This window comes from Trematomus bernacchii, unplaced genomic scaffold (genome assembly GCF_902827165.1).
Source record: "Trematomus bernacchii unplaced genomic scaffold, fTreBer1.1, whole genome shotgun sequence".
Lineage (NCBI taxonomy): Eukaryota > Metazoa > Chordata > Actinopteri > Perciformes > Nototheniidae > Trematomus > Trematomus bernacchii.
In genome coordinates this window covers 888,617-916,530 of record NW_022987609.1, presented here as the reverse complement: position 1 = coordinate 916,530, position 27,914 = coordinate 888,617, and the positions used below count along the sequence as shown (strand labels likewise).

At 40.8% G+C, this 27,914-nt stretch overlaps 1 protein-coding gene across 1 annotated transcript in view; it reads right to left on the bottom strand.

The window, feature by feature from the left end:
- Positions 1 to 7,046: 7,046 nt before the first annotated feature.
- The window catches only part of plekhg5b (pleckstrin homology domain containing, family G (with RhoGef domain) member 5b), an 80,150-nt gene continuing 59,282 nt past the window's right edge, over positions 7,047 to 27,914 (bottom strand). Inside the window, 13 exon segments of the mRNA XM_034131896.1 lie at positions 7,047 to 8,002; positions 8,547 to 8,682; positions 8,799 to 8,914; positions 9,356 to 9,488; positions 9,620 to 9,651; positions 9,654 to 9,738; positions 9,854 to 9,991; positions 10,652 to 10,801; positions 11,369 to 11,479; positions 12,519 to 12,719; positions 13,814 to 13,909; positions 15,836 to 16,012; positions 17,588 to 17,776. Coding sequence (XP_033987787.1) covers positions 7,047 to 8,002; positions 8,547 to 8,682; positions 8,799 to 8,914; positions 9,356 to 9,488; positions 9,620 to 9,651; positions 9,654 to 9,738; positions 9,854 to 9,991; positions 10,652 to 10,801; positions 11,369 to 11,479; positions 12,519 to 12,719; positions 13,814 to 13,909; positions 15,836 to 16,012; positions 17,588 to 17,776 — 2,520 coding nt within the window.

Here is a 27,914-nt window from a genome sequence, read left to right as displayed (position 1 = left end):
GAAAATGTTAACATGGCTTTACAGAAGGCCAACGCTATAGGTGAAATGCATCTACAATAATATCTATTTTTCCATCACAATTCAATTAAAAAAAGGCTAAAAAACTTCATTTTCAAGATAACCGACTTCAATAACTTCATATAAATGGCAACAACAAGCATAATTGTGATTTCCCCCTGAAAACAGTTTCCTTTGCATTGTGAGCGTCAGGCATCTCTTTTCTAATAGCTGTGCATTTATCTTCAAGATGATGCTTTTGTGTACAAAAAATTGTGATGTTATTTCTGAATTTCCTTGTATTGTGTCTCTTTTGCATGCGTTTATCTCATTTGTAGTTTGTCGTACTCAGGGCCGTCGGAGATTTGAATCACAAGTCGTAAACACAGCCCCCCCCACAGAGCCCCAATTCTTGTTTCTCCCCCCCCCCTCTGTGCACACCAGGGGGTTTGAAGGCCAGTCATATCAGGTATTAAACACAAAACATATTGTCAGATTATGGATTTAAAGATCATTTATTGTCATTGTGCACGAAAGGGTTGCACAATGAAATGCATGTGTGGCTCAGTCCTCTATGCTACACACAAAAGCATTGACAACACAGAAAAAAAACAGTTGTAATGAATAACTGAAGTAACGTTTTGAATTTGCGACAACAGAAATGGAAACAAACCAAAACAAGTATGTAATATGACAGGCAACTTTAAAGTTAAACACATTTGACAACAGGGAAACATTGCCCATCATATTTATTTAATCATTTATTACTACAATAAACAGTATTTTATTTGTATTCCACTGTACAATATTGAATTTTGCATTCTGTTCTATATCTTATTTACATATAAACTCATGCATTACTTGGTCACTTACAACATTATCTGCACCATTTATCTTATTGTATCTTTTCTGACATGTATATAGTTTACTTAAAGTGGACCTGTCATGCTATATTTGAATAATATAGTGTAGGACCATACCTATATAAGGCATATTTATACTTTTTTTTTTTTAATCAGATCATGCATTTTAGCCATGCCTCATTTCACTCAATTTGAAATTTCTAGCTCTGTTTTTGCAAGGGCTGATTCTGTGAGAACAGCACCATCTACTGGCCTGGCATATGTACTACAGCGTCTCCAGCGCTTTCGAACGGCAATGGCCGTGGCTGTCTCCTCCTGATTGGTGGAGTTGGCCCAATAGCCGTAGCGCCACCGTCCTGACGTCAGGACAGTGTTCAAATCTGGATCAGTTTTTATCAGATCCGTTGCAGCCCCTTTTTTAGAGATTTGGGTATGGAGGAAAATAGAGAGGGTTGTGTTTTCTGACACTTGGTGAGTTCCCTGGAACACCGGGGACACATATTCATGTATAAAAGACGTACAAAAGTGCATTTTGCATGATAGGTCCCCTTTAATCTGCATTACTTGCACATTGGTCTGCAACATAATCTGCACTGTTTTATTCTACTTGTACTATTTTAGTTTTTAAATTAGTTTTATTGTTTTATATCTTATATATATTTATGTTGCATTGCTGGAGGAGCCTGTGACTGAAGATCTTCATTGCCTTATATACTGTAAATATGACAATAATGCCGTCAAATTTGAATCTGAATTTTACATTTTAGCATCAAAAATCATTGAAGATCGCAACCCGCCACCCCTCCCCATTAATTGGGTTTGTGCTGTAAATATTAAATGTGCCAGACTTACACGTTAATCCCTCTGTCCTCCTCTCGCTCCTCTTTGAACGAGTTTTCATTTAATTTAGAAATGGGCGATTTGTATTTCATGTTTTAGGTTACTGCTCTAAGACGACAATATTGTAATTACAGTAAGCTTCTTATAAGCTGATACAATTATTGAGGTGAGGACTTTACATTGTCCATTGAAAGTGGGACCTTATGCTCTTTCAATTTAGAAAACAACACAACTTTTACCAGGATCAAGACATTTGATCCCGGAGCATATGCCAGGTCTTTGTGGAATGAATTCATGCCAGAGAGCAGCTGGCAATACATTATCACCTTGATATTACTGTCAGGGAAAACAAACCAAACAGAGGGGGCATTAATCTGTCAGGGCGCCCAAACAGACCTGTGGTGGGAGAGGAGAACTCGGATATTTGAAATATTACTTATATTTCACGAAAACGCTCTGTTATTTAGAAAATCCTTTCCTTTCTGTACAACTACTTTTTGTAGCTACATTTGAGTATTTAAAGGGAACGTAGTCATTCTGCAGCACATTGTTGATTGTGACCGATATATTAGATTGTAAATACTCATGCATATATAGTTGACAATTGCTGATCAAAGTAGAGCTAGTTTTTGAAGTAGTTTAGTTAATGGTTTCTTAACCTAGGAAATCGGCAACATTCAAAGGGTCACAAGATAAATCTGTGGGTTGTAATATGATCAAGATGGCAGGAAAGAAGAAGAAGATATCAATATTGTTGTAATGTAATTTTAATGTGTTTATTCAAAAATTAAAATGACTATCCAAGGGTAGATACCATTACACTTCATATTTACCTTATTTTGGTCATTTCATGTTGATTTTTTTTCTTTCTATAATAATTGAATGAATACATAGTGTTTTCGTATTGGGCCATTTATATGACCCATTCCTCATCAGATTATTTAGACGTATAAAGTCAAAATGGACCAAACATCCGGCCTGTTAACCCACCATAATTTTATAATAATCATTAGAATAGCTTTATTTTTAAAGAACCTTTCCAAAATTACTTCTAAGTGCAAAAACAAATGATGAAAGTACATAAAATCCTAAAACATTAATCACCAACTACAAAAGATACGAACAAAAAAGGCCATATAAAAGTGAGTTATAAGATTTAAAATAAGAATGTGATAACATCAGGAGAATGGTGTTTAGTTTAAGTGAAAAAAAAGTTACTATTCAGGAACCTGGAGTTGACCATTAACTCAATCTTTTTGATCTGGTGATAAAACTGAGCTGTCCACCATCCCTGTGTTGCAAAGCGAGGTCTAAACATCTCATATGGATTTCTCTGTGTGTTTAATACTATTTCCAGGGTTCCATGAGAGCAGAAAGAGGGACCAGATGTTCTTGTGAAGGTCAAAGCCTCCGGTCTAATGGCGGTACACGGCTCTGATGGAGGGCAGATGTTTGCAGGGTTATCCACTCCATATGGCCGCCACTCGTCCACGGGCCTTTTCACAGCACAGCTCTTGTAAACACGCTTTAGTTCGCTGTTCTCTTTTTTCTGCCCCTGTAAAACATGTCCTAAATCCAATCACCTAGTCCCTCTAAAGGGGATGATGTTGATGAATGGGAATGTGTAGTGGTTGTAGTGACCTATAAGCCCTGCTGAGATTACAGGCAGCCAGGCCGGGGCTCCAGGAAACAGCCAGAGCTTAGAGAGGGATTGTTTGGATAGACAATGGTGTCTACCTGGTTTTAATCCCCGCTCAAAAAGAGTACAGGGGATTGTCAGAGTTTAATAAATGAAAGTGCTCGTATAATCAGGATTTGTCAAAGTGCCCCTTTGTGTTAATCGGACATTTTTTACAGCATGGTTTTTGACATCTGCCACAGCAGGTGGTGTTAACCTCATCTCTGCCCCATCTGTATGCAGTGTACATTTACACCAGACATGCAGAGAAGTGCACACAACACAAACAAACAGGGACGGTATGCATCGTCTAAATATTTAGCATTTTTTTAGAGGATGCTGACAAGTCTAAGTTTCTCCAATGTAAAGCCAAAAGAATAGTTTTGAAATCCAGAATTGCCAACTTAAAAAAAACAAACTTTAAATTCACAACATAGATAGCATTAAACCACATACCCCTGAAAGTAATATATGGGATGCAGCCATAATGCGGCCACAGCTGACTTTGGCACAACCCTATGATTTACTTACTAAAAGGCTAATAGAGCACGGATGTGTAATTACTTCAATGCTAAAACAGAAAGCTGCATTTTTATAATTAAAGTCCAGCGTATCAGCGATAAAGCATAATAAAATTGTTTTAAAATCGAGGATTACAACAGTAAATCCCGTCGGGGCCAGATGTGAGGGTGGGAGGGGCTGTTGCATTCTGGGACCAGATTAAACTGAAAATCCCACAGGACCGCGCTGTCTTTCCTCCGCAGTTTAGAGGCTTGTGTGGACTCAACATGCTGTAATCCACCGATTAGCTGATATAATCACCTGTAAATACACCTTGGCCATGATGTTGCCATCAGCCCTGCATTACGTCCCTCATGTGTGTTGGACACTTTGTTTTGGAGACGGGTCAGTTTTTAACTTTCTGGGAAGCAGAGGCAGACGCTCGGACCAGACAGACAGCTGGGCGAGAAATGTGATCTGAATGAGTTCCCAGAATCTAAACTGTACAGATGATTAATGTTCAATCTTAACTCCTACCAGCTGCAAGAGTCAATTATTATATTTCAGCAATAGCCTGTACCTTAATGTGAAATGGGCCATTCTGCTTTTCTCGACATACATTAATATGACTTTTTTCAACTTACTCTAGTGTCACTTTCTTTTAGACATACCATACATTGAAACAATTACTTTTTTGGACATATTATTTCATGACTTTTTTTGAAATATTATACCATTACCCATTTGAGACATACTGTACATTACTAGTTACTTTTTCTTTGACATTCGATACTACTTGAATATAGGAATATACTATTTTATTACCTTGTTTTACATATTTGACATGACTTTTATTCTCACTTTATTCTACATATTTATGACCTTTTTCGACACACCATACTATGATTTTTTTCCACTTTTTTCGACATACTATGACTTAGTTTTTTTTAACATTTTACATATTTTAAATGACAAGACCTGTCAACGTGTTGTAAATCCACTTCATTCTGAACACATTTGTTTGCAAACTGCTTTTAAAACATGACAGACAAGAGCAGTAGGACCAGTTCATGTTTTTTTTAATGCTTAATACAATTCAGTATGCAATTATTCCCCTAAAGTCACTCCATCACAATGGATTAAACAAAGAGGGATCAAGTATTTTAGCATTTTTATTCTGTAAGACACTTAAACACGTCATTCCTGAAAGAGAAAACGCATGATTTTGGTTCATAGCACATTCATGCCTGGCAAGAAAAAAAATATTAAGACTACATCAACACATTTCTTTTTTTTACAAATCATGGAAGCAAAACAATATAAACAATATCTTATATATAAAACATAGCAGGCATAATAAATATTACACATAAACAAAAAAAAGTCAAAGTAAACAGTTAACCTATTTGGTTTGGGCCATGTTTGGAATAAGGTTTTAAATCACTGAACTGAAAAGCTGAACGTCAGTTAAGTAAATCTCCTGGGAAAAGTTCAACTGATCACTCATTACAGAATATCCAACCCAAACTGTTTTTGTTCAATCTCATCGAATAACATACACAGGTACAGTTTTTAGTTTTTCCTATGACCACGTTGTTTCTTGTGCCCTTGTGTGTGTGGTTTTAATACCTCAAGAGTTTAATGAACACTCAATCTGATGTATTTAGTGCAGGACATTCCTCAAAACAGTTTTAGTCATCTCATATTCAGTCATTGTTTTTAGGGAAATCAACTCTCATTAGTTCAACATACCAAATGGCATTAGTATAACCAAAATTAACAATAAAGAAGGAAGCCCGCCTGCGTGTTGAAACATAATGTTTTGTACCTTTTGGGTACACTTTTCATTCATTTTTTTAGGGGCGTGTTAGCGTAATCACAGGAGATGGGAATCAGTTTTTTTTCAGTCAGGAATCAAGGACCATGTAATCATTCAAACACACTCACACACACACACACACACTCACACACTTGTACACAAACAGCTAACAATACATTCTAATCCATTGTGTGACTGTAAATTCACTCCTTAGTGATTCTTCTACTTAACATAGATAACTGTGCAATTTCTTTATTTTTTTTATTTTTTTTAAAGCAAACCAGGAGTAGTATAAATATTAGGAGGACGTCCTAGGTGCTGTTTTTTTTATTTAATTTAGCCACGTGTAGAGAGCATTTTCAAGACGTATTGTTCCTCTCTTTCACTCTGGTGACGGAGAAGATGCAGGACTCGCCCCCCCCCCTCACAGTCAGCCTTAAGGTCCCAGCCCCTATAATGCTACTTCTGTTGCAAAGTGCAAGCAGTTAATGTCTCTCCGCCTCTCCCTTCCCTTCCACTCGAGAAATTCGGGAACCAATGCAACAGCAAAGAAAGGAAAATGTTCAAATGCAACAATGGTACGGTCAGTGTCCAAAAGAAAGCAACCAGAAGGGAGAGGGCAGCAAGAGAGAGTGCATTTGTGTCTCAAGAAATTCAGTCCATCGAAGCAAGAAAAAGTGTTCCTTATCACGTCCACGTGCCACTGATCAGCTGATTGGAAGAGTGGTTATACCTCCCTAGAAAGAAAAGAAAAGAACATTAATACACATATCCACTAACGAGAATAAACTTCACTTTCTTTCAAACTAAAAAAAGAGAAGAATGATATTGATTGTTAGTGCTAGTATTTAGTTTTTATAAGAAAGGCCACCTAATCGTGACGTCTGTAGTCAAAGTACCACCAAAGTATAAAAGACTACAATTCCCACGGCGCCTCCTCTAAAGTGACAGTGATGGGCAACCTGCTGGAAAGATGCGGTCGAGGAACAGTTTTTAACCGTTCAAGTTATCAAGTTATATAAACCTTAACAAGACAGAAAGCAAGAAAGAATACCTAAATTGTTTGTTATTTTATTTGAGTTTTGCCTACTTGTTTTGACTATTGCAAAGGCCTCTTTTCTTTGTTGCTTGTGTACAAGTGTGTTATTTTATTTTGAGCAAACCCATCGCATAATATCATCCAAACCATCGGAGGCCAAGCAACTCATCAACACAAACAGATACCTTCGAATTAAAAATGTCTGTTCAAGGCGTCTAGTGGCTCGAAGGAAGCCACGACATTGATCTTATATTGAACCATTCCTTTTAATGTGGTAAATCTGTACATTGATATTGCAGAGGTAATGACTTACGATGCAGTGAGTGTGGAGTTGAGGACCAGAGTGGTGCGTATCCTATACAGCTGAGCGAGCGTCAGCTTCTTGTGCTGCTGGACCGGAGATTTCCTCTTTTTAGGCGACATCTCCCCCGAATCACTGGGGGCTGTCGTGTCCTTTATCCTTTCTACGCAGGCAGGTGGCGCCGTTTCCCCGTCTGAGCTGTTGTTTTGGGGCTCCTCACACTCACCAGGGGGCGTGGCGGGGGCCTGCCTCACCTCCGCTCTCCTCAGGGTGGCAGAGAGTTTATTTGAGGTGGCGCTCAAGCAGTCTTCAGACCGGTCGATGTCGCTGGAAAACATCTCCAGGCAGTTTTGTCCGAGCTCCGTCAGACTTCTGCTGTGAGCCAGCGGCGATGCGACCCTGCGTTCTGATTGGTCCGGCCCCTGAGAGCTGTGTGTGTCCGTTGTTTGGGTTTTACCGTAGAGGCGTTGCAGCAGATTGTCCTCGGAGCGGGAGAGAGTCAGGGTGGAGAGCCTCTGGAGGCAGTGGAGTCGGGGCTGAACGTGAGGCCGCCGGCGGGGTCTGGAGGACTGGATCACTGAAATCTGAGACCCTAAAGAGGCCGCATCCTCCTCATCCTCCTCTTCTATCTCATCTATTTCTGCCTCCTCCACCTCCTCCTCTCCTTCAGTCTGGCCGGGCTGAGGCTCTCCCAGGAGGGATTCGGGGGAGAGGGTACCGTAGGCGCTGTCCATGGAGAGGGAGCGGTTCTGGGGGTCCGTCTCCTCATCACAGTAAACACTGGAGTGAACTCTGAGAGTGGACTGCTCGACCTCAGACCTTTCAGAGAGGGGATCCACGTCCGAGTCTTTCTCACCGGACTCCTCCAGGTTCATGTTGGGGGCTGGGGGCTGTTCGCTCGGTTCATCGATGTCCATCACTGACAGGGTCTCAGTGGAGCCATCTGATTGGCTGAGAGGAGAGACTTGGTTAGTTAACTGGATCGCTACTAATGAAACTCAGAAATGTTTAATGTCACTAATACACACACACGCTCAACACGTCGTTCTCCATCCAACACACTATAAACAATACACCATTAAAAGAAGTCTCTAAAACTAAAAGGTAAAAAGAGACACATCAGAGGTCAGTATTCACGGATAATAAATATATATACACACAAACAAAAAATCAACAATCACACAATTATATGTGATCTTTGATTACTTTGATGTATGCCTATTTGTGAGTTTTAATGGGGGTTGACTTGTTCCTTGACTTGTACCTTTAGAATAATATTTAGGCCAGTAGAAAAAAAATAAGTTTGAAGTGAGTAGTATAGTTTTGTGAATACATCAAGTTATATGTATAAAGTTTTGTTTTCATTAAAAAAAAATGATAATATCTTTGGAAGATTGTAGTTATTAAATGAGTGTAATTTTTTTTCAAATGATGCAATCACATTCACATTAGCATCCATTAATTATTTAATACAGTTGATTAGTAATATGCAGTACCTTGAGCTCTGCTGGTTTTGTGCATCAGGCAGGGGGAGCTTGAGTTGCTGCTCTCATCTTCCTCCTCCTCCTCTTCCTCGCCCGTACACCTCTTCTTGCTACTCTGCTGCCGGAGTACCTCCTCCGTGCGCAGCCTCTGGAGCTGGTTCTGCGGGGGGGGAATAAAACCACATTGAGTTTGGAAACAACATCATAATGTCTCTGAATCTGATTTGCAAGCTCTGTGTCTACAACATTTAATAAGATATGGTGTGTCTCTCTCACCTGGACGTTGCAGATTGCATCGATCCAGCTTCGCCCCTGGGTGGCGCTGTTGGCTTGTAAAGTGTAAGCTGCCACTGCACTCTTAAACTCATTGAGGTAGATGAGGATGAATGAGCCTGCAGGGGCAAAAGCACAACAACACAGGATTAGATCTCCAAGGGTGTACATTGAGACACAAAGGTACACACTTGAAGTAAAAAGTCAGTCAGTGATCTCCAGAGATGGAAATGTAACTCAATTCGACTATATGTCACTTATACTTGTAATCCATTATATCTGCCTGACCGTTTTTGATTCCTAACTGAATTTCTTACATACTATGACCAATACCAACAAGATTTAAAACAGTTAGAACTAGCAAAACCCTTCACATCTACAGCAGTAAAAGTCAACATGCACAGTGATATTTATCCCCAAACATCACATATAATAGTAAAAGCACTGACAAAGAAAAATAAATATTCAAAAAATCCAACTAAAGTCATTTGAAGATTCTTATATATGTCAAAAGTGTCTGAATTAGGAAGATGATCATCGGTCTTTGTCTGAGCACTCACCAGGGTCTTTGAGCTCCTTACAGACGACGTTTTGAATGAGCAGAGGCTGACGGATGATCTTCACTTTCTCCACTCTTTTCACCGACTTGGTGATCAGCAGCAGGTCAGTGAACAGGACACAGTGGACGTCCATCTGCAGGGAGATACACTCAGGTCAGGTCGGACAGAAAGGTCATCCTTTTAATGTGAAATGTGAGGCGAGAAGCCAGATGTTGAGGATAAGCGGAGCTCGTGGTGTGTTTACAAGCTGAGAGTCAGACTTACTCGGCTGTCTTTGCCCTCTTTCATCTTCAGCGTCCCTCCAGATGCAGCTGTCGGGTCTCCTCCGGGGAAACTCCTCTCATGGGAGCCATGAGGTCGAAGCGGTTGAACTCCTTGAGGATCTGACAGGAGAAAAAAAGACAAAAAAGCATGAGGTCAATCCTTACAGAACGTCTCATATCTGACTGAGCTTTCCTGAAGAAGACGTGAGAAAGCCAGGAGGAACTAGTTTCCTACCTTCTCCACCTCCTCACTGCTGCCCTCCACAGCCTCGTAGGAGTCTATTCGGGCAGAAATGGTGGCCAGATTCTGTTGTTCCTGGCGCTGTCTCATCTTCGACTCCACGCTGTTGATGAAGCCTTCCACTGCCGCCACCTAGAGGAGGGGAAATCACAAATACTTTCAGATGTTTTTCAGTAGTTCACATTCTGTCATGTGGATGTTTGGGAAAATTGTAAGTCTTAAATATTGTTGGGTAGTTTAATCTGCAGCGATGCATCAAAAATAATCATGTTTGTAGTGTCCTTGTCCTGAGAGAACAACATTTCTCTGAAAATATCTGTTTTTAGATGTTGTGGTGCTGCATTTTCAGCCGGTCCCAGAGGGGTTTTAAATAGTTTATTTAGCTTAAGGAGTAGGACAATTTCTTCAACCCACACTTCATCCTTGCAGTTTATTACAAACATTTGAACTCTGAATCAACACATTTGAAGGTGCATGATTGTCCCTAGATAGAAAGGCTATATGAACAAATGTAATCAGTTTAGTAACTAAAACTGTCTGGCAAATGCAGAATTATAAAGTGACATAACATAGAATTAATGGAAGTATTCAGATCCTATACTTTAGTAAAAGCATCATATAATACTGTACAAATACTTAATACCAACAAGTGACCAATCCTGTATCGAAAGTGTATTTAGCTAAAAGTATGTAAGTGTAATTAGGATAACGTATCAAGTATTTAAACGTAAAAGTACTTGATGCCAATGGGTTAGTTAGTTCAACTTAGTTACATGTTAATAATGTTCTTACCATGCTGTTGACTTTGTCCCGTGTCGACGGGTCGTCCGTCTTCTTCAGGACCCTCGTCAGCAGGAGGGGGTATTTGGTCAGTCTCTGGTGAGGCTTGGCCAACATGTCGATCAGCTTCAGGCGGTTGCACTGCTTATGAGTCTCTGCCCACTGAAGAGACAACAAAGACAGGAAATCAGACATTTAATGAGGCATAAATATGTAAACAACACACCGTGTGTGTTTACCGTGAGTATCTGGGATTATTTTAAAGGTCTCCTATTATGCTATTTTTAGGCATATTCTATGGGTCTCAGATATATAAATGCTACCGTGATTAAATGCTCCAAACCACATCAAGGATTATTTCTGAAACAGTATGGAGCTCAAATGCTTTTTCTCTCTCAGGTTTACCACAAGGTGAGTTATTATTTTACACATACTCTCTCCAGTACAGGTTAGCTCTGAGTGTTAGCGACGCTCGCTAATGTAAACACCGACCATATTACTTCCAAAACAGTCGGGCATTGTTTCTGAAAGCAACGTTTCTGATAGTGGCGTGGGTCTACATTTCCGATATTACGTCATATCGGACGCAAATCTGGATCAGCTCCGTTGTACCCCCGTTTTTAGAGATTTGGGTACGGAGGAAAAGAGAGAGGGTTTTATTTTCTGACGCTGCGTGATTTCCCTGACACACCGGGGACACATGTTTATGTAGAAAAGTGGAGGACTGACCGTGACGTAGGTCCTGAACAGATCGTTGTCCCGCAGCAGCGTGCGCATGTTCTCCATGATGCCCTCCTCCTCCATGCAGTACCGGATGTACGGCTGGAACCTGGAGCCAAACTGAAACACACAAACAAAAACATGCATGAGAAATATTACTCACATCCTCCTGAGGGAAACATATTCACTTATGCATCAGTCTAACGTCAACATTGCATTATATTTTTTTAAGTAAAACTTTTATAAAACAATCCAGAAATGATCTTTAGTGTTCAAATATAATGGGTATTGGAGGTGCTGGCATATTAAAGTACTTCCTTCTTCATATCTTATTTACTCAAGTAAAAAAAATGGCTGCAATAAAAAGTGTGATAAACATCAGCTTGAATAAGCAAAAGGGAATGTGAAAAGAGATTTTCAGAAAAGTACTTCACTTTTCCCGTAACCTTCAATCAGTCGATTAAGAAAAGGGGGGATTTCCTCGGACTTGAGCAAACACTTAACTTTTCCTGAGGAATAACTATTTACTTTCACATCAAAAAGAACACAATGTCATGGATAATACATATAAAGTCCAGATATTCGTACAGTAAAAGGTCTAAAAGAATAGATACAAATCTAAATTAGCTACTAAGAGATTGATACAAAAATAACTACAATTCAATTTATCAACTGACCTGTTTCGTACCAAAATGATTGAAGGTATATGGAAACTATTAGGTTTCAATAGCACATTTTATTGATGAATTAAGTCATATTGTTGACTTGTCAGATAACCTATTTTTTGCCTTTTATTGGTTTTAAGTTATTGAGAGTTTTATCCATAATATCCAAGACACAGATCAAAACATTCTGTATATTTGATCGAGGTTCCCGGGTTTTACTAAGACCGTTAGTACAGAAATGAATCAGCTTGTTAAATGGCCCATTAACCTAATTAGCCTGAACTAATCAGTGCTGTGTGGTAAAGTCCACAGGTTCACGCTGTCCTGATAACCCTTTGTTTATGTAGATATCGGAATATATTGTTACTATATAAAGATTAAGATTCCTTTTATTGTCACTACACAGAGTACCGCGAAATTCCAAGCATTCCTGATGGTGCAATCCCACATAACAGACAGTATAAGTATAATATCACAGTGTGGTGTGTACTGACCGTCTGGAAGCCCTGGTGCAGGTCTGAGGGGTCCAGCAGCGCGCGGTTCTGCCGGGCTTTCTGCAGGACGGGCAGCATGACGGAGTTCCACAGGGCGGTGTGCAGAACCACGAGCTCCTGGATGTTGCTGAACAGCTTGGTGGGCTCCACCTCCGTCAGCAGCCCGCTGTCCTGCAGGTTCAGCAGCCCACACAGAAACAGCTGGGGAGGGCACACAGAAGATTGAGTTTTAATATAATGTTTATTGGCTTTTCCTTTTTTCTTTCATTGTTGCTGTGTCAATGCTTATGGCACATTTTTGTAGTTGTTTCTGAATCTTGGAATTTCAACCTCAGCTTCTATAGTACTGTCTATTTTTTTTAACTTTTTAATGCTATTTTATTTCAGAAATATTTTGGACTGTTTATTTCTGGTATCTTGATTTCTCTTATGTACATTGCCTTGTTTTTTATGCTGCTGCAACACAAAACATTTCCCTCTATCTATCTACCTATCTTCCTACCTACCTACCTACCTACCTACCTACCTATCTATCTATCTATCTATCTACCTATCCATCCATCTATCTATCTACCTACCTACCTATCCATCCATCCATCCATCTATCTATCTATCTATCTATCTACCTACCTACCTATCCATCCATCCATCCATCCATCCATCCATCCATCCATCTATCTATCTATCCATCCATCCATCCATCCATCCATCCATCTACATTTTGTAGGGAAATAATTAATAAAATAAAAGGAGAAATCCTCCATTACCCTAAGAAATACTCTCAGACCTTTGATGACAAATTACAGAACTGAATACTTTTAAATTGACTATTAAAAGTAAAACCAAAGTGTATGATGTTACGGCCATTGCTGAATGAATTCATGCACTTCATTCTGGTCGGCCTTTTGTTCTAGAGGATTTCAATTTGTATTTTTTATAGCTTTTCACCAGATAGCACATTTTCTTTCCATTTGGGATTTTGTCCGGGACTGAAGTTGATTAAAAATGTGACTGATGAAAGTGCCAAATAATATCATCATAAAAAACATTTTTAAAGCAGACATTTTTGTCCTATACTATAGCATAAAGCATAAAGGTTAAGCCGACAAAGTCTTCAAAGCAGAAGGTTATCACTCAACACATCACAGGATTAAGGTCTTTTTCTAAGGCTTACTGAGTGGTGATAAAGTCCGTGTTCCTAACAAGAGAATCACTGTGTGTGTTATCTCTGTGGGTACAGGAGCCCGTTGCAACACATCCATAGAGTATCAGTGGTCTGTACAGTAGTTCCTTACATCAGTGATGACTCGGAGTTTCTTTATGTAGGTGGCCTCGGTCTGCAGCAGCTCCCAGATCGCCTCCTGCTGGTGGAACTGCCGCCGGGTCAACGTCTGAAAACACAAACATCTTATTAAATATAACGGAAACATTGACAGATTCTTCATCTTATTGCATTACATTGTTATTACTAGTGATGTGCTCGTGTGCCTAGGCTTTAAATACAGGATGGTCAACGTCTATAAAAACAAACGCACATCAGATTGTTATAAATAAAATAAACATTGACATATTCTTCTTCAACTTGTCTCGTTTGCCGAGGCTTTTAAATACAGGATGTTATAAAGAGCACCCGGTGGAACAACGTCTCTTAATATTTACAACTTAATCACTCTCTCTGTGTTTGAGTAGGCAACCATTACACAACAAACCCAGTTCCTGTTACCCTTAACCTACTATACGACTATAATGATGTGTTCAAATGTGTTTAACACGTATACTTTGGCTGAAGATATGATTAAAATATGATTTTTTTATTTAGATATGATTCGATTTGAGAGGCCTAATTATGCTTTTTGGGGGTTTTCTCTGTCTTGTAGTGTATTATATAGGTTTCTGTGCATGTAAATGGTCTGCAAAGGCTAAAATCCCAAAGTTCAAAGTAGAAAGTAGAAAATTAAAGAGCTTTATCAACATTAAAGCAGGGAGATACGTCTCAGTAGAGGCACGAAATACACTTATGAACCTGAAAATTAGTATTTTAGGGCCCCTTTAATCTTTGTGCTTTCTGACGTATTACCACCTCTATGAGAAAGTAGAGTAGCCTGATCAAAAAGACAATGTTTAAACTGACAGTGAGTCATACATGATGTTTTTCGTGTGAATATATCGTGTTTGTATCGATGTATTTCATTTCCATTGTTTGTATGCAAGCTTTTCATATTTGTATGATGTCAATGAATTGTGCTGTTTAGACGCTGTTGTTGTTGAGTCATCCCCTGAAGGATTAGTCACATACATACAAGGATTCAGTCCTTCCTTCACGCTCTCAGACACCAGAGTAACTGGTTCTGATGTTTTCCAGTAAGTCATTATCTTGTCAGTGTTGTGGCTTGTGTAACTTTGGGGTGAATGTACATTATGGGAGCGAGCAGCAGCAGCAGCTGAGCGTCTTTCTGATTAAACATTAACAGGTGGACAGCGTGCGATTATATAATTGACTTTGGCATGCAGGGTTTACTGACAGCAGTGAAACCGTAAATCGCTTTGTGAGCATCATTCCGGGAAAACAGGCATCAGGTGTGAGTGAGACACACGATGAGGAAGTGAGAGTCAGGAGCATACCGGGAAACAGGAAGTCAGCATACCTGTACTGCAGGTGAGCAGCTGGCTGAATCATCATAAAGTGGTATTAAATGGCAATTACGAGGTTTTCTTTTTTTGTTAAAGTTTTCCTATGACATTTACTATAAAAAGGATCAAATGCAAAGGAGATTTAAACATTAAGGTTTAAGTATAATATTTTATTTTGAAAGCTATGCCTCTTCTTTCCACCAGATTTAGACCTTTTTCATGTTTGACCTATGGCATGCTGTTTTACTGATAGCCTGCTCAAAAGTTAAATACATTAAATTAATATCAATTAAATACATGAGAATAAAAGTGGTCCTTATCATTGAAACTCAACCAGACGAGGAAAAAAGTCCTCTAAGTATTGAAAATAATATTGTTTTGGTGTTTTGCATAACGCTTCAAAAACAGTTTTTTCTTATGAACCAGAACAGTAGCATTTGTTCAGTTCAAGGATCAAAGGATCAAATGAAAAGGAAATAGTATTGTAGCATCTTTAAGCTAAAAGCTATTTGTCCTAATTCACAATTGATGTATTGAAAAAAGGCACAAAACCTCTCAAGTTTTAAGGAATTAAAGAACATAATATTTTTTTATCTCATTTGGTTTCTAGCTCAATTCCTTTTTCATTTGACATTATATTCCAGTGTCTTTACACAAACCCCCAAACAGCCTGTGTGCGTTTTTACCTCAGAGTCGTCCAGCAGCATCTGCCAGCTGTCCTCCAGCACCAGGTTGGTCTCCTGCTCCTCCTCCTCCTCCTCCCAGGAGTCCTGGTTGAAGGAGAGCTGCTGCGGCACCTTGGGGAGCCCGAACGTCATGTAGGAGTGCAGTTTGCTCTGGAGCTGCTCCAGACGGTCCGCCTCCTGCAACCACACACAAAAAACAAGCCTAATTACATTTCAACAAGGTTAACGGCGAGACGGCGAGAATTACTGTCCACTTCTGTCCTTTGTGTCTCGATTTATTGTTACACTCAAACTGTAAGTAAAGATGAGTCCGCGCATTAGCATTCAAATCCTGTCCTTTACTGGCGCCGTAATTCTTAAATCCAACAGTGGCTGCTATTCAGCCCTTTGTTCAGCCTGGCAGGCTTTACGTAGTTATGAAAATGAGCTCTGTGCATTGAGACCACTTTAACAATGGGAGACTGAGGGGAGGGGGCAAAAGCTACAGCATGTGTGGGGGGGGGGGGGGTGGGGGTCCAGAGGTTTATAGGTCATGAAACCCTTGGAAGAAGTACTATTAATAGAGAGAAATTGTACAACAGTGATCAGTGATTAGCACTTCTTTTCAACGTTTTTTAGTGAAAGGCCGTGCTGACAGTGGTTCATCTCTACAATATGGATGGAGTGAGAGGTCCAGGTCCTGGGGAAGGGTCTCTGGTCCTGGAGGGGTGAAGGGGGGACGGGGGTGAATAGAGATGAGGCAGGCAGTGACAGGTGAGTGACAGATACTGTCTCTGCCTGACATCTGTTACTGTGCAGGACGTGACCTCAGGGCGGGGAGACAATCGGAGTGTGTGTGTGTGTGTGTGTGTGTGTGTGTGTGTGTGTGTGTGTGTGGTGTGTGTGGTGTGTGTGTGTGTGTGTGTGTGTGTGTGTGTGTGTGTGTGTGTGTGTGTGTGTGTGTGTGTGTGTGTGTGTGTGTTTTATCAGAAGGAAGGTGATGATTATTGTTTTAAACATATGATACAGAAATGTAAGGAAAGGTTTGACATTTCCACGTAGCTGTTTAAATGCTGCTACACATTTGTTAGCCATGGATGATGACTTATTTGTCCTTATTTTTATCGTGTCATTACTTATGTGTGCTTTTTTCTATATTTAACATGTTAGCTACGTCCTATTTAAAACAAATGCTGGATAGAGACAGGCTCGCTGTTTCCTCCAGTATCCAGTCTTTAAGTAAAATTCAGCTAGCTCACATTGGAAGAGAAGTATCTCGTCATCTAACTTCCTACCAAATATTCCCAAAACGTCAAACTATTGTATTTTCAAAATCGAACCATGGATGAATTGAGCGAGGCTTTTCCTCCTCCTCCTCCTCACTTCCAGAGGAAAGTGTGAGAGCCAACAACACGAGACCTCCAAGGGAAATTACCTCATCAGAAACTCAAGGGAAACGGCCTCCGACCCCCTCCCACTGCAGCTCGCTACCGTTTAATGCTTTTTCAATTTTATTCTGAGATTTGTCTGGGAAGCAATCGCGCCTCATATTAACTTATACAACAATTTCTCTTTAAAAAGGCAGAAGAAAATGCTATATTTCCCTGTGATCCTACGCTAGTATACAATAAATGTATGTAGAAATAAACCACAGCAGCCATTAAAACCGATTTATATTTCGACCGTTAGAATAACATTGTATCAGTTTGCATGAAGTGCTCTGAACTCAGGAAAGGTCAATATGATTAGTCATCTTCTCCGTCTGATCGTTACCTTTCCGAAGGCCCCCGTCCCAGCGCTGGAGCTGAAGAAGCCACTGAAGCGGCTGGCGGCTCGGTTCTTCCAGCTGTCAGGCCCGGCCCCGATGCCGGGCAGGGAGCCCAACCCCCCCAGAGCCTCGGGGATGGGAATATTCGCTTCTCCCAGGAACTCGGTCATGTTCTTTCTCCGTCGAGCCTGACCCTGCAAGAGCACAGACAGAGAGACATTTAAAACAAACAGAAAATGAAAGACTTGGCACGAGGGAACTTGTCAACGTTAAGGGGAAGGACGAACGTTTCCAGTCAGTCGGAGGGAAAGAGACAATGAAGGAAAGAGAGAAATACACAAGGACAGGATCAACAGGAAATCAGAGGGGAATTCTGTGCAAGGGATGACATCAGCGGACCGTTAGAGCTATCCTGATGATCCGACACAAACAGGAGAGGGAAGGACGGCCACTTCCTCGCCGTGAACGCTCATTACATCACAAGGAGGTTGTTCCATAAGAACAGACCGCTGAGTCTGGCCATTGTCCCCCTCCATTGTTACCCTGTCAGCGGGCCCTGCCTCGCTCAGACAATCTCTGTCCACTTTACGAGCTGCAGCAAAGCAAACAAACAGGGGCCACCGCAGTATCTGAGGAAGCAGTTGTTTTTGCCGTTAGAGAGGAATCTGCTGGTGGGGAGTCCGGCCGCTGACCCCCCCTTCAAACAGCGACAAGGAACTCGCATTCCAGGACACTGACACTGAAACTGGAGGCCATTCCTACTAAATTCTTTCACTGATCATCCCCCCCCCCTCGACGCACGCACATACAAACACAATGCAGGAAAAACACTTATGTCCAAAGTTGGTATGTCCCCAACAAAACAAGACATTCCTGCAGCAAAAACACATGACACTATTGGCTTTCCATTGCATTCAGCTGACACTGTTATCTCAGCAGAATAAATGCAATCAACCATGAGGATACCAATTCAGAACAGCACACATGTTAAACTAATAAGCTTCAATTAATTAATAACCAAACATTTTAAAGTACTACAACTTTTGTCAGGTTTGAATTGCTACAGAGCTGCGGAAACAGGTGGGTTTCCAGCGTACGGCAGAATATGTCGAGCCTTTCTTTTCAAATGAATAGTTATCGAATAAAGTATTTTGAAATGATTTCTACATGATGTATTATTAAAAGTCTAACCACATAGAATCCTGATTAAGCGTTGCACTTCTATAACATTGTAGGGGTCAAGATGGCGAGTCTTTTTTTAAATCAAGAAATCAATGAAGCTGAATTACACAGAAAACCTTTGCGAAAAACCCGGCCCCTACGTTACCTACAACAAAACTCAACTGCGGAAAGTTTGATCTGAGATCCAGGGGTGTTATGCTAATAGCAGCTATTGTAACCTTGAGCCTGAATATTGACGGTAAACAAAATGTTCCATCCCTGGAGCTCTCGGTCTACAGGTGCCATCTCCACCAATCAGAGGGCAGCCCAGTAGACTCTACAGAGCCTGGGAGGTAAAACCCAGGGCAAAATAAAGTCCGCCATCACTCGCTGCTGCTGGTAAAACGTAATGAAAATGAGTGCTGTAAGCATTTGGTTTTATGACACATTTTTATCAACTTTTCCACTGAAAAGATCTGAGTTTTGGTGGTTGGAAAGTCTCTGTTTATAGGGGGAAATCAAACTAACACTGTAACTTTAACAAAAACAAGAACGCTGACTGTCAAACTTTGACTAAATGGGTACAAACTGCATCTACAAACCGACTGGATAAAGATCTTCCGAGGTTGAGCATCCCAGTTACTCAAAGTAAACACCTTCCATTACACTTCAGATAAATAATTATCCAAGTATAAAATGTGCGGCATGTATATTCAACAAACAAAAATGTAAATATTATGAACAGCTCGAGTCAATTAATTCCATTTTAGGAAGAGCATGTCGAGCCCTTTGTTAAACCACTTAACTAGAGTAAAGGCATACAAGTGGGCCATTCAGTTGCATAACAAGATAATAAATCTGAGTGGGGGGTCTTAAAGGTTTTCAGCTTTTAGTCCTTTTATCTTTTTTTAAATGATGATGTCCAAAGAGGAGAGTGACTTAACTGCAAATAGAAATGTTGGCTTTAAAACAAAAGGTGAAAGGGGAAATGGGGCAAGTTTTAAAGTAGTTATAGCGAAAGGGAAACAAGTGATTTAAGTGAGTTTTTTTAGAGGGGAATTCTGGGCCAACTGGGCAAGGACACAGGTGTCAGGAAGTGTTCAGTCTCCATGGACAAACAGTGGGAAGAAATCTGGACCCTGTGCTCTTGACAGCGAACCAACGGACAAACTGAAACCCGGGTTTGTTTGAGTTTCGTGACGGCTCTCAGCAAAGAGCCTGCTTTCACCTCTTTAGATTTCAAAACAGAGGTGTTCAGCATATACCACGAATACAAATCTGACAAACATAGATTAAATAATTAAGTATGCAAAAAGAAAAAGCAAATATCTAGACACTAGATTCTCAAAAGGCAAGGCCAGGAAGTTGTAATTAACACAGGGATAGTTTCCCACCACATTAACAGTGCTCACCATTGAAGCCAGAGGCATGTCAAAAGTAACAAAAACCATCCTAATCCTTCAATTGGATTCATGGATCGCAGCCCATTCTGGAAGCAGCTGCTGCGCTCTCTCAACTTCTAGCCTCCTCTCTCTCCCCAAATCCACTCGAAAAGCACCCACATCCACGCCGTCCGGACCTTTGTCGCAGAAACAGTCCCAAAAGCTGAGTGACAAACGCTGGGTTAGAATTCCAGGATGAAGATAACTGTTTTGAACTTCATACGGTTTTCAAAGCGTTCCAGCTGACCGGGTCCTGGTCTGCGTCCTGCCGAGCTTCTCTTTGAACCGGGATGTGTCTCTGTCTCTGTCCTGATGTCCAAACAGTCAGCGGTTGCATTTCATACAGACTCTGGAGTGAAGTCATAGCAACAAGGAGGATCCTGCCTCATTGTGTTGGGCAGGAAAGAGTGGGAAGGGCCGGGGCAAAAAAAATACAAAAAAAAGAGCGGCTGATTTAAATATTTGGAGGTGGAGTCAGGGTGACAGCTTGTGAGGGAGTTCCCTGACACACACACACACACACACACACACACACACACACACACACACACACACACACACACACACACACACACACACACACACACACACACACACACACACACACACACACACACACACACACACACACACACACACACACACACACACACACACACACACACACACACACACATCACACACACACACACACACACACACACACACACACACACACACACACACACACACACACACACACCACACACACACACACACCACACACACACACACACACACACACACACACACACACACACACACACACACACACACACACACACACACACACACACACACACACACACACACACACACACACACACACACACACACACACACACACACACACACACACACACACACACACACACACACACACACACACACACACACACACACACACACACACACACACACACACACACACTCAAACACACGGGTCCCCTTTAGGTCAGGCTCTACAGGCACATGAAGAAATAATCCAATTTATCCAAGATTAGTGCCATACCAAGCAATTACCTTGAATAAAACCCATGCAAATTACAGGGTGACTGTAAACACTTCGTTCTTTTCTCTCATTTGAAGTTGGTCCACTATTCTTTGTGCCATCTAAAATCTGTGTTTAGCCCGGAGACCTTTGAACAATGCCAAGCTGGCTGGCCAAAACAAGGAACAAGAAATGCCCCGATAATGGCCCAACGGGAAATCCCCTTTGTTTACTTGCATGTTTGAGCACATTAAATAAGCTGCTTATCCCCAGTAGATAAGCACAAGCACACCAAATCCTTTGGGAGGTCTGAAAACTTTATAGAGGTGACACTATCGCAGCTATTCTGATAACAAAACAATGGTTTGAATTCTCTAATCTCCGTTTACAGTCTTTAAAATAAGCAGATCTGCAGTTTTTAATCTGTTAATATCTTGTTGCAGGGATCTCAATAGGATAAGTATGTGTAATAATTAATCTTGATTAGGGATTGTGGTGCTGCATAGATGTAAAGACCAACTAATTGTATTCACAAAATATATATTTGAGGTACTTATATTCTTAAAAATGATCACATTAAGAATATCTTTCAACTACTATTATGAAAGATCCTCAACCCTCACTACCGTAAATCCTATGTAAATGATTGCAGTCAGAATAATTTACATTTGTTTATTTTTTTCAAATCTTGAAGCCCTAGTGTGTTAGATAAAACAAGCAATTTGAAGAGGGCCCCTTCTTATGGGGATTTCTCACAACAATGAATCTAAAAACTAAGAGAAATGTGTTGTTGAAGCTCTAAAACACTGTAGTCATGTTACTCAGACTAGATGATATTTCTGCAGGTAATAATACTACACAACATTGACTTTAGTTAGAGCAAACACACGATCCTAGTAAACACAAAGCCGCTCATAGTAGAGTCTGGTTAACTAATTATGTTGACAAGGTTCCCCCTGAGCCTCCTGTGTAAACCTGTCAGTCAGCACCCAGGGCAGCCAGATCCAGAGCTCTCTTTGTTGAAAAGCCTCGGGCTGTGGGGACTGCACCATGTGCCGCCGTCACGTTAACGATATCAAGCTCCCCTCAGCCTTATCTTATCACCGCCGGTTTGTGGCATTAACCTTGGCCTGGAAAGGAGAAAATCTTTAAATGGGAAGGGACTGTATTAAAATCGGTGATGACAAAGAAAAAGCAAAGAGACACTTTTTTCTGCTACTGCCTTTCAACTGATAACAGCTCCCCTTGATCAGGTGGGTTGATTAACGATGGGAAAACCGCGTGACACTGACCTTCCTTGACACACACTAACACAAGGCACACACTAACACAAGGACCACACTAACACAACCAGGAAATAGAAACGTACAAAGAAAACCCCCTGTAGTTGGTGGTCAACACTTGTTTCGTGGTTCAAGGCCAGTTCAGCCCCAATAAGGAAAACCACAGACACCAACAGAAGCTCTGAGCCCCAGGGGAGAAGAGAGTTCTTCCGGACCTCCCCCATCATTTCTGCAGCAAGGGTCCCGGAAACCTTTGCACTTTGCCCAATACACAACTCCCCCTCACTACCCACGCACACACACATTTAAACTGATGTTTCAGCAGAGCAGAGGACATTGATCCAAAGGAAAAGAAAAGGGAGGATGATTAAATGTTGTTGTATTTAACATGGGTTTTCAGGTGTTAAATCCTGACCAATCTTAAAGGGCCCATGTCATGCTTTTCTGGTTGTTACCCGTCCCCTTGTGTGTTATGTAGGTTTTTATGCATGTAAAAGTCACAAACCCTCAAAGTACACCCTGTAGCGAGTAAAACTCTAACACAGAAAAGACCTGTCTATGCTGCCCCAGAACGCCTCCTTGGAGATGTATCTTTTTCCATTGTTTTCTTCCGGGAACCAAGTGACGTAACGACGACCCAATGGACCTTCCGTGGAGCTCCTCACACACACACACACTCTCTCAGCGGCAAAACTGTGACGCGCTGGGGGGGAGGGGGGGTGCTAGTGGAGCCTCGCAGCGGCGAAACTGTGGCGCGCTTACACTGTAGGTGCGCCGCGTTTGGGGGTGCGGGTGCTAGTGGAGCCTTGCAGATGGGGGTGCTGCAGCCCCCTCAGCACCCCCCCCTTCCCGCGTTCATGGTGCCCAGGCTGAGTTTCGCGATGTCTCGCTGTCTCGCAGACCCCACGCAGCAACCAGGAAACGACACCAGTAACCCAGCTCACACTGTCCCCTCCTCGCAGCAGCGAGCCGCGCAACGTCCCACCAACACGGCACCCAGACCCCACGCAGCATTCTCATCTGTTTGTCATTACTGGTGTCATTTTCTGGTTGCTAACAAACGCCACTGTAACACATAATCACTGATGTTCCGCTGTAACGGTGGTGGACCAATCAGAGCACAGTGGGCTCATAGGGAGGGGGGGGCAGGAGCTCCAACAAGCCGTTTAGGACAGAGAGTGAATACACATACTATACAGAGATGCTGTATGAGAAACCAATGTCATTTTGGAACATTGAACAATGTAAATCTATTCTAGTAGACCTCAACAATGGAATTATGATCAGTAGAAATGTCATGGGACCTTTCATCTTAAATTCAGGTCTATTTTTATTAATAATTTCTTCATTTTTTTTTTAATGCACCAACACTGCCAATCCCAAAAATGTTAGTTTACTATCATGTATGACAAACAAAGCCTCATATTCAGGATGCTAGCAACCATACAAAAACAAACACTGTATACATGTTGAGCTTTTTGTATACAACATTAAGTCAAAGGTGTTTCAATCTTAAACCACTTGGCGCGACAGAAAGCAGATATTTCATTATAGATGGAACGCTTTATTTAGTTGTCAATAGAGGAAATGTCTTCTATGATTTCCAACAACCCAACATGAGGTCTTTAAATGTATTTTTCCACTACGAACACTCAAAAAACCAAAGATATTCAGGTGATTATCTTGTATGACAAAGAATATCCTTGTATTTTCGCATTCTTGTTAGATTTAAAGAAAGACCCATCAAATTCATTCCCTTTTTCCAATGACTTATCCCTGCAGCTCTGAAAGGATTTCCACCCAACAGCAGCAGCAGGAAATGCCCCTTTATTGCATCAGTGCTAGCAGAGCAGACGTGTAAACAAGAGTCTCACCTCACAGTAAGTTAGCTTTGGTTTAACGTCATCCTCAGGGATATCAGAGTCCCCGTGCAGAAGGTCCCAGCTGTGCCAGGATGACAGACGGGCAAAACGAACCATTTCTCCACAAATGAAAAAACGAAATATCCCCTGATAATAAAGCAGTCTGAGTAAACAAAAGAAAAAGCAAAAAAAAAAGGTAATTTCCAAACTCAGGAAGAATCCATTTCCAGGAAATCACAATTCAGAAAGTGCATCGCTGCTTCTTCACTGTCACACACTGAACTCTGCGGGCCAACGGTCACACGAATAACAATCATAAAAGGTGTGTGTTCACCCTGCAGCAATCTCCACCTTCAGGCATCAGGGGAAGTTCTTTGTCTTCACACACACGCACACACACACACCTTTCCAGCCACACACAGCTCCTCAGCAGGTAGCTCCTCCCACACCATATGGGGAATACATTATAGACTCCAAGCCCCTCATATAATTGGTTTAATTAAAGAGTGGGCTAAAAAATAATGAGTCATCCTAATTCGTCACACACACACCGAGAGAGAGAGAGAGACCGGACAAACTGGTTTCAGAAATAAGTAAAAACGGTTCTATTATTAGATCTTCACAGTGAGCACGAGTGAGTTTCATTCAAAAAGAATCATAAACGTATGTGTAAAATGTACCACTGTGGCTGCAAGGGAGTGCGGTCGTCTTTCAACCAGAAGGTTGTGGGTTCGATCCCAGCCCATGCAGTCAACATGTCGATGTATCCTTGGGCAAGATACTTAACCCCGAGTTGCTCCCGATGGCCAATGGTGTGTGAATGTAAGGTACACTGCTCTGTATGAATGGGTGTGAATGGGTGAATGACATGTAGTATGTAAAGCGCTTTGAGGGGTCTTAAAGACTGGATAAAGCGCTATACAAGTACAGTCCATTTACCATTTACCAAAAAACATCTAGTTTAACTATATTGAGCGATCAAGAGATATATGGTGGAGATTTATCAGTTTATCTGTAATCTTATTTATTCTCATCAGCAAATAGTATAAATAAACAGTTTCCCAGGGTTCAAATTAAATGTCTTCCAACCTTCTCATCTGTCCATCAATCCCAAAAATAAGATATTCAGATAAAAATGAAATAGAAACATTTAGAAATGCACAAAGACCTCAGATATGAGAAGCTGAAATTGATCAATATTTTTGTGAGACAAATGACCATATATTGAACAAAAATAGTTGCAGCTCCCAACATTTCTTCTAATTCTATTACCAATATCTAAATATTTAAAAAAAAATGAAAGTATGTTGCTTTAAAACGTTTTTTTTTTGCATTATAATGATACTATATTGTCATTATTTCAGTGGCATAACATGCTCTTAAAATGACACAAATACATGCTCTAACAAAAGTAGTTATTGTGACAGGCCAGCATACTAAAATGAATCAAATGTTTTAAGCATATACATAGGATATATTGTATTATCTCAAATGCAAACCTCTTTTATTTAGATTGTCTGTCAGTTCTTACTTTACAAACTACCACTGATGTTTAGGATTCATTTAAACTGCTTGCACACTTGAAAGGAAGCTCTCCAGTCTAGTATTTATGCCAAAGACCTTATCAACCAAACGAGCGACACTTCTCACTCTATTAACAAACTATACTGTCTGTTGTACGGGACGCCTCATGTTTCAACTCAAAGAAGCCCTGTGTGACCGCCGCCGATTCAGCCATTGTTATTCAAAGTGGCTCTATGGTAATCGGCAATTGTCCGCCTATTGTGAGCCATCAGAGAGAGAGAGAGAGAGAGAGAGAGAGAGAGAGAGAGAGAGAGAGAGAGAGAGAGAGAGAGAGAGAGAGAGAGAGAGAGAGAGAGAGAGAGAGAGAGAGAAGAGGCTGCTGGGCGAGAGAGTCTGCCTGAGGAACACATTACCATCCACAGTTGTGTAATGCAGATGGGGAACATGCATTCTGTATGAGAAAGAGGAAATAAATAATGACAATTGTTCCTGCAAACGTTTTCTGTCTTCCTAAACAAACCACACTGAGGGCACTGTATGAGCTGCATGAATACAATATCACTCAAAACACACTTTAATCCCTCATCGGGGAGGACATGCATGTGTCACTGTGTTTCGTCTCAGTACACAGTGAGAGGAGTGGCACATAGTCTAGTCTTCTGTTAGTCTCAGCAGGAGTGGGTTTACTCCGTCATCACTGTGTCTTCTGCACTGAAGGCGATGGTATTTCCCAGAGTCGTGTATATTATGAAATAACACTATCTACGTCTCCTGTCTGTTACACAACAAACTCTTAGAGCCAGAGGAAAGAGAGCAGTCTACTTTTTGTCAAATACAGCAGGATTGAGGCGAATGCTGGTCTTTATTAATTATTTATATGCAGATTATGGGCGGATCAATTCATCTTTTGATATATAGCTGTGCGAAATAGGCGGGGAAACATCCTGCGTCATTGCAAATCCCTTAAACAAAAGGTCTTAAAATATCTTGCTTTGTTTCAAACCCAAAAGCATTCGTTTCACTTTCACTTAAGACAAAGAAAAGCAGCAAATCAACACATTTGAGAAACTGGAAATACAGTGGTGGGCAATAAGGATGATTATTGGCCAATCAAAATGGCAGCACATACATTTTTCAGTTGATGGACTATGAATTAATAATTTTAACAATAATTAAGCACTAAAGACAATAGTTAGTAAATAATAATTGAACATTAGTGAAGATATGACATCCGAGTTTCAGTAACATAATATACTGCTTTGTTTTTATGCCTTTCTTTCAATAAAAAACCCCCAGTGTTTTCCAGGAATTATTTTTTTAATATTTGTATTTTTTTGAAGAAGGTTCTTTTATCAAATGCAATCATTCTGCCAAAAATAAAATGTTGAACTATCTGGATAGGGAGGTAAAAAGGGATCAAAATAGGTAAACTATATAACAAATTTGATCAGACATTAACAAGGACACAAAATAATTAGGTCTCTGTAAATATTCCTGACTAAAATAATCAAACCAGCAGGCTCTCATGCAAAAACTATGTAAATCCTGACTGTGAACCCTTCTTCTCCTTGTTTTAAGTACATGCATTTGCATTTTCTCTATTAGGTTTCTTTCCCCTTGTATTATCCGAGCCACTTGATTGAAATGCAATAGCCCCCTAATCCCTGAACCTCATGTTAAATTGACCCCAACATTTAGGTCTGCTCTCTAGAACTGAGTGAGGTTCCCCCTGCTGTGATGAAGCAGTGCATTATGGGACGCCAGAGCCCTGACACACACATGGAGGATCCATTACCTGACATTAACACCCTCAAACTGTAATGTGATCCTGGTCGGTCTCTGCATCAAACCACCCTGCTGTAGTTTAAACACTGTACCCTGTGGCATTGCTTTTATGTTTTTCCTTTCATTCAGAGACAGCTCAGTGAAGTTTGCCCGCCACTTTAGTGTTTTATCAGCGTGTTATGGCAACGGAAGGTCTTGTTATATAAAAAGCTGACTGGATCAATGTACTGTACAAATCATAAGGT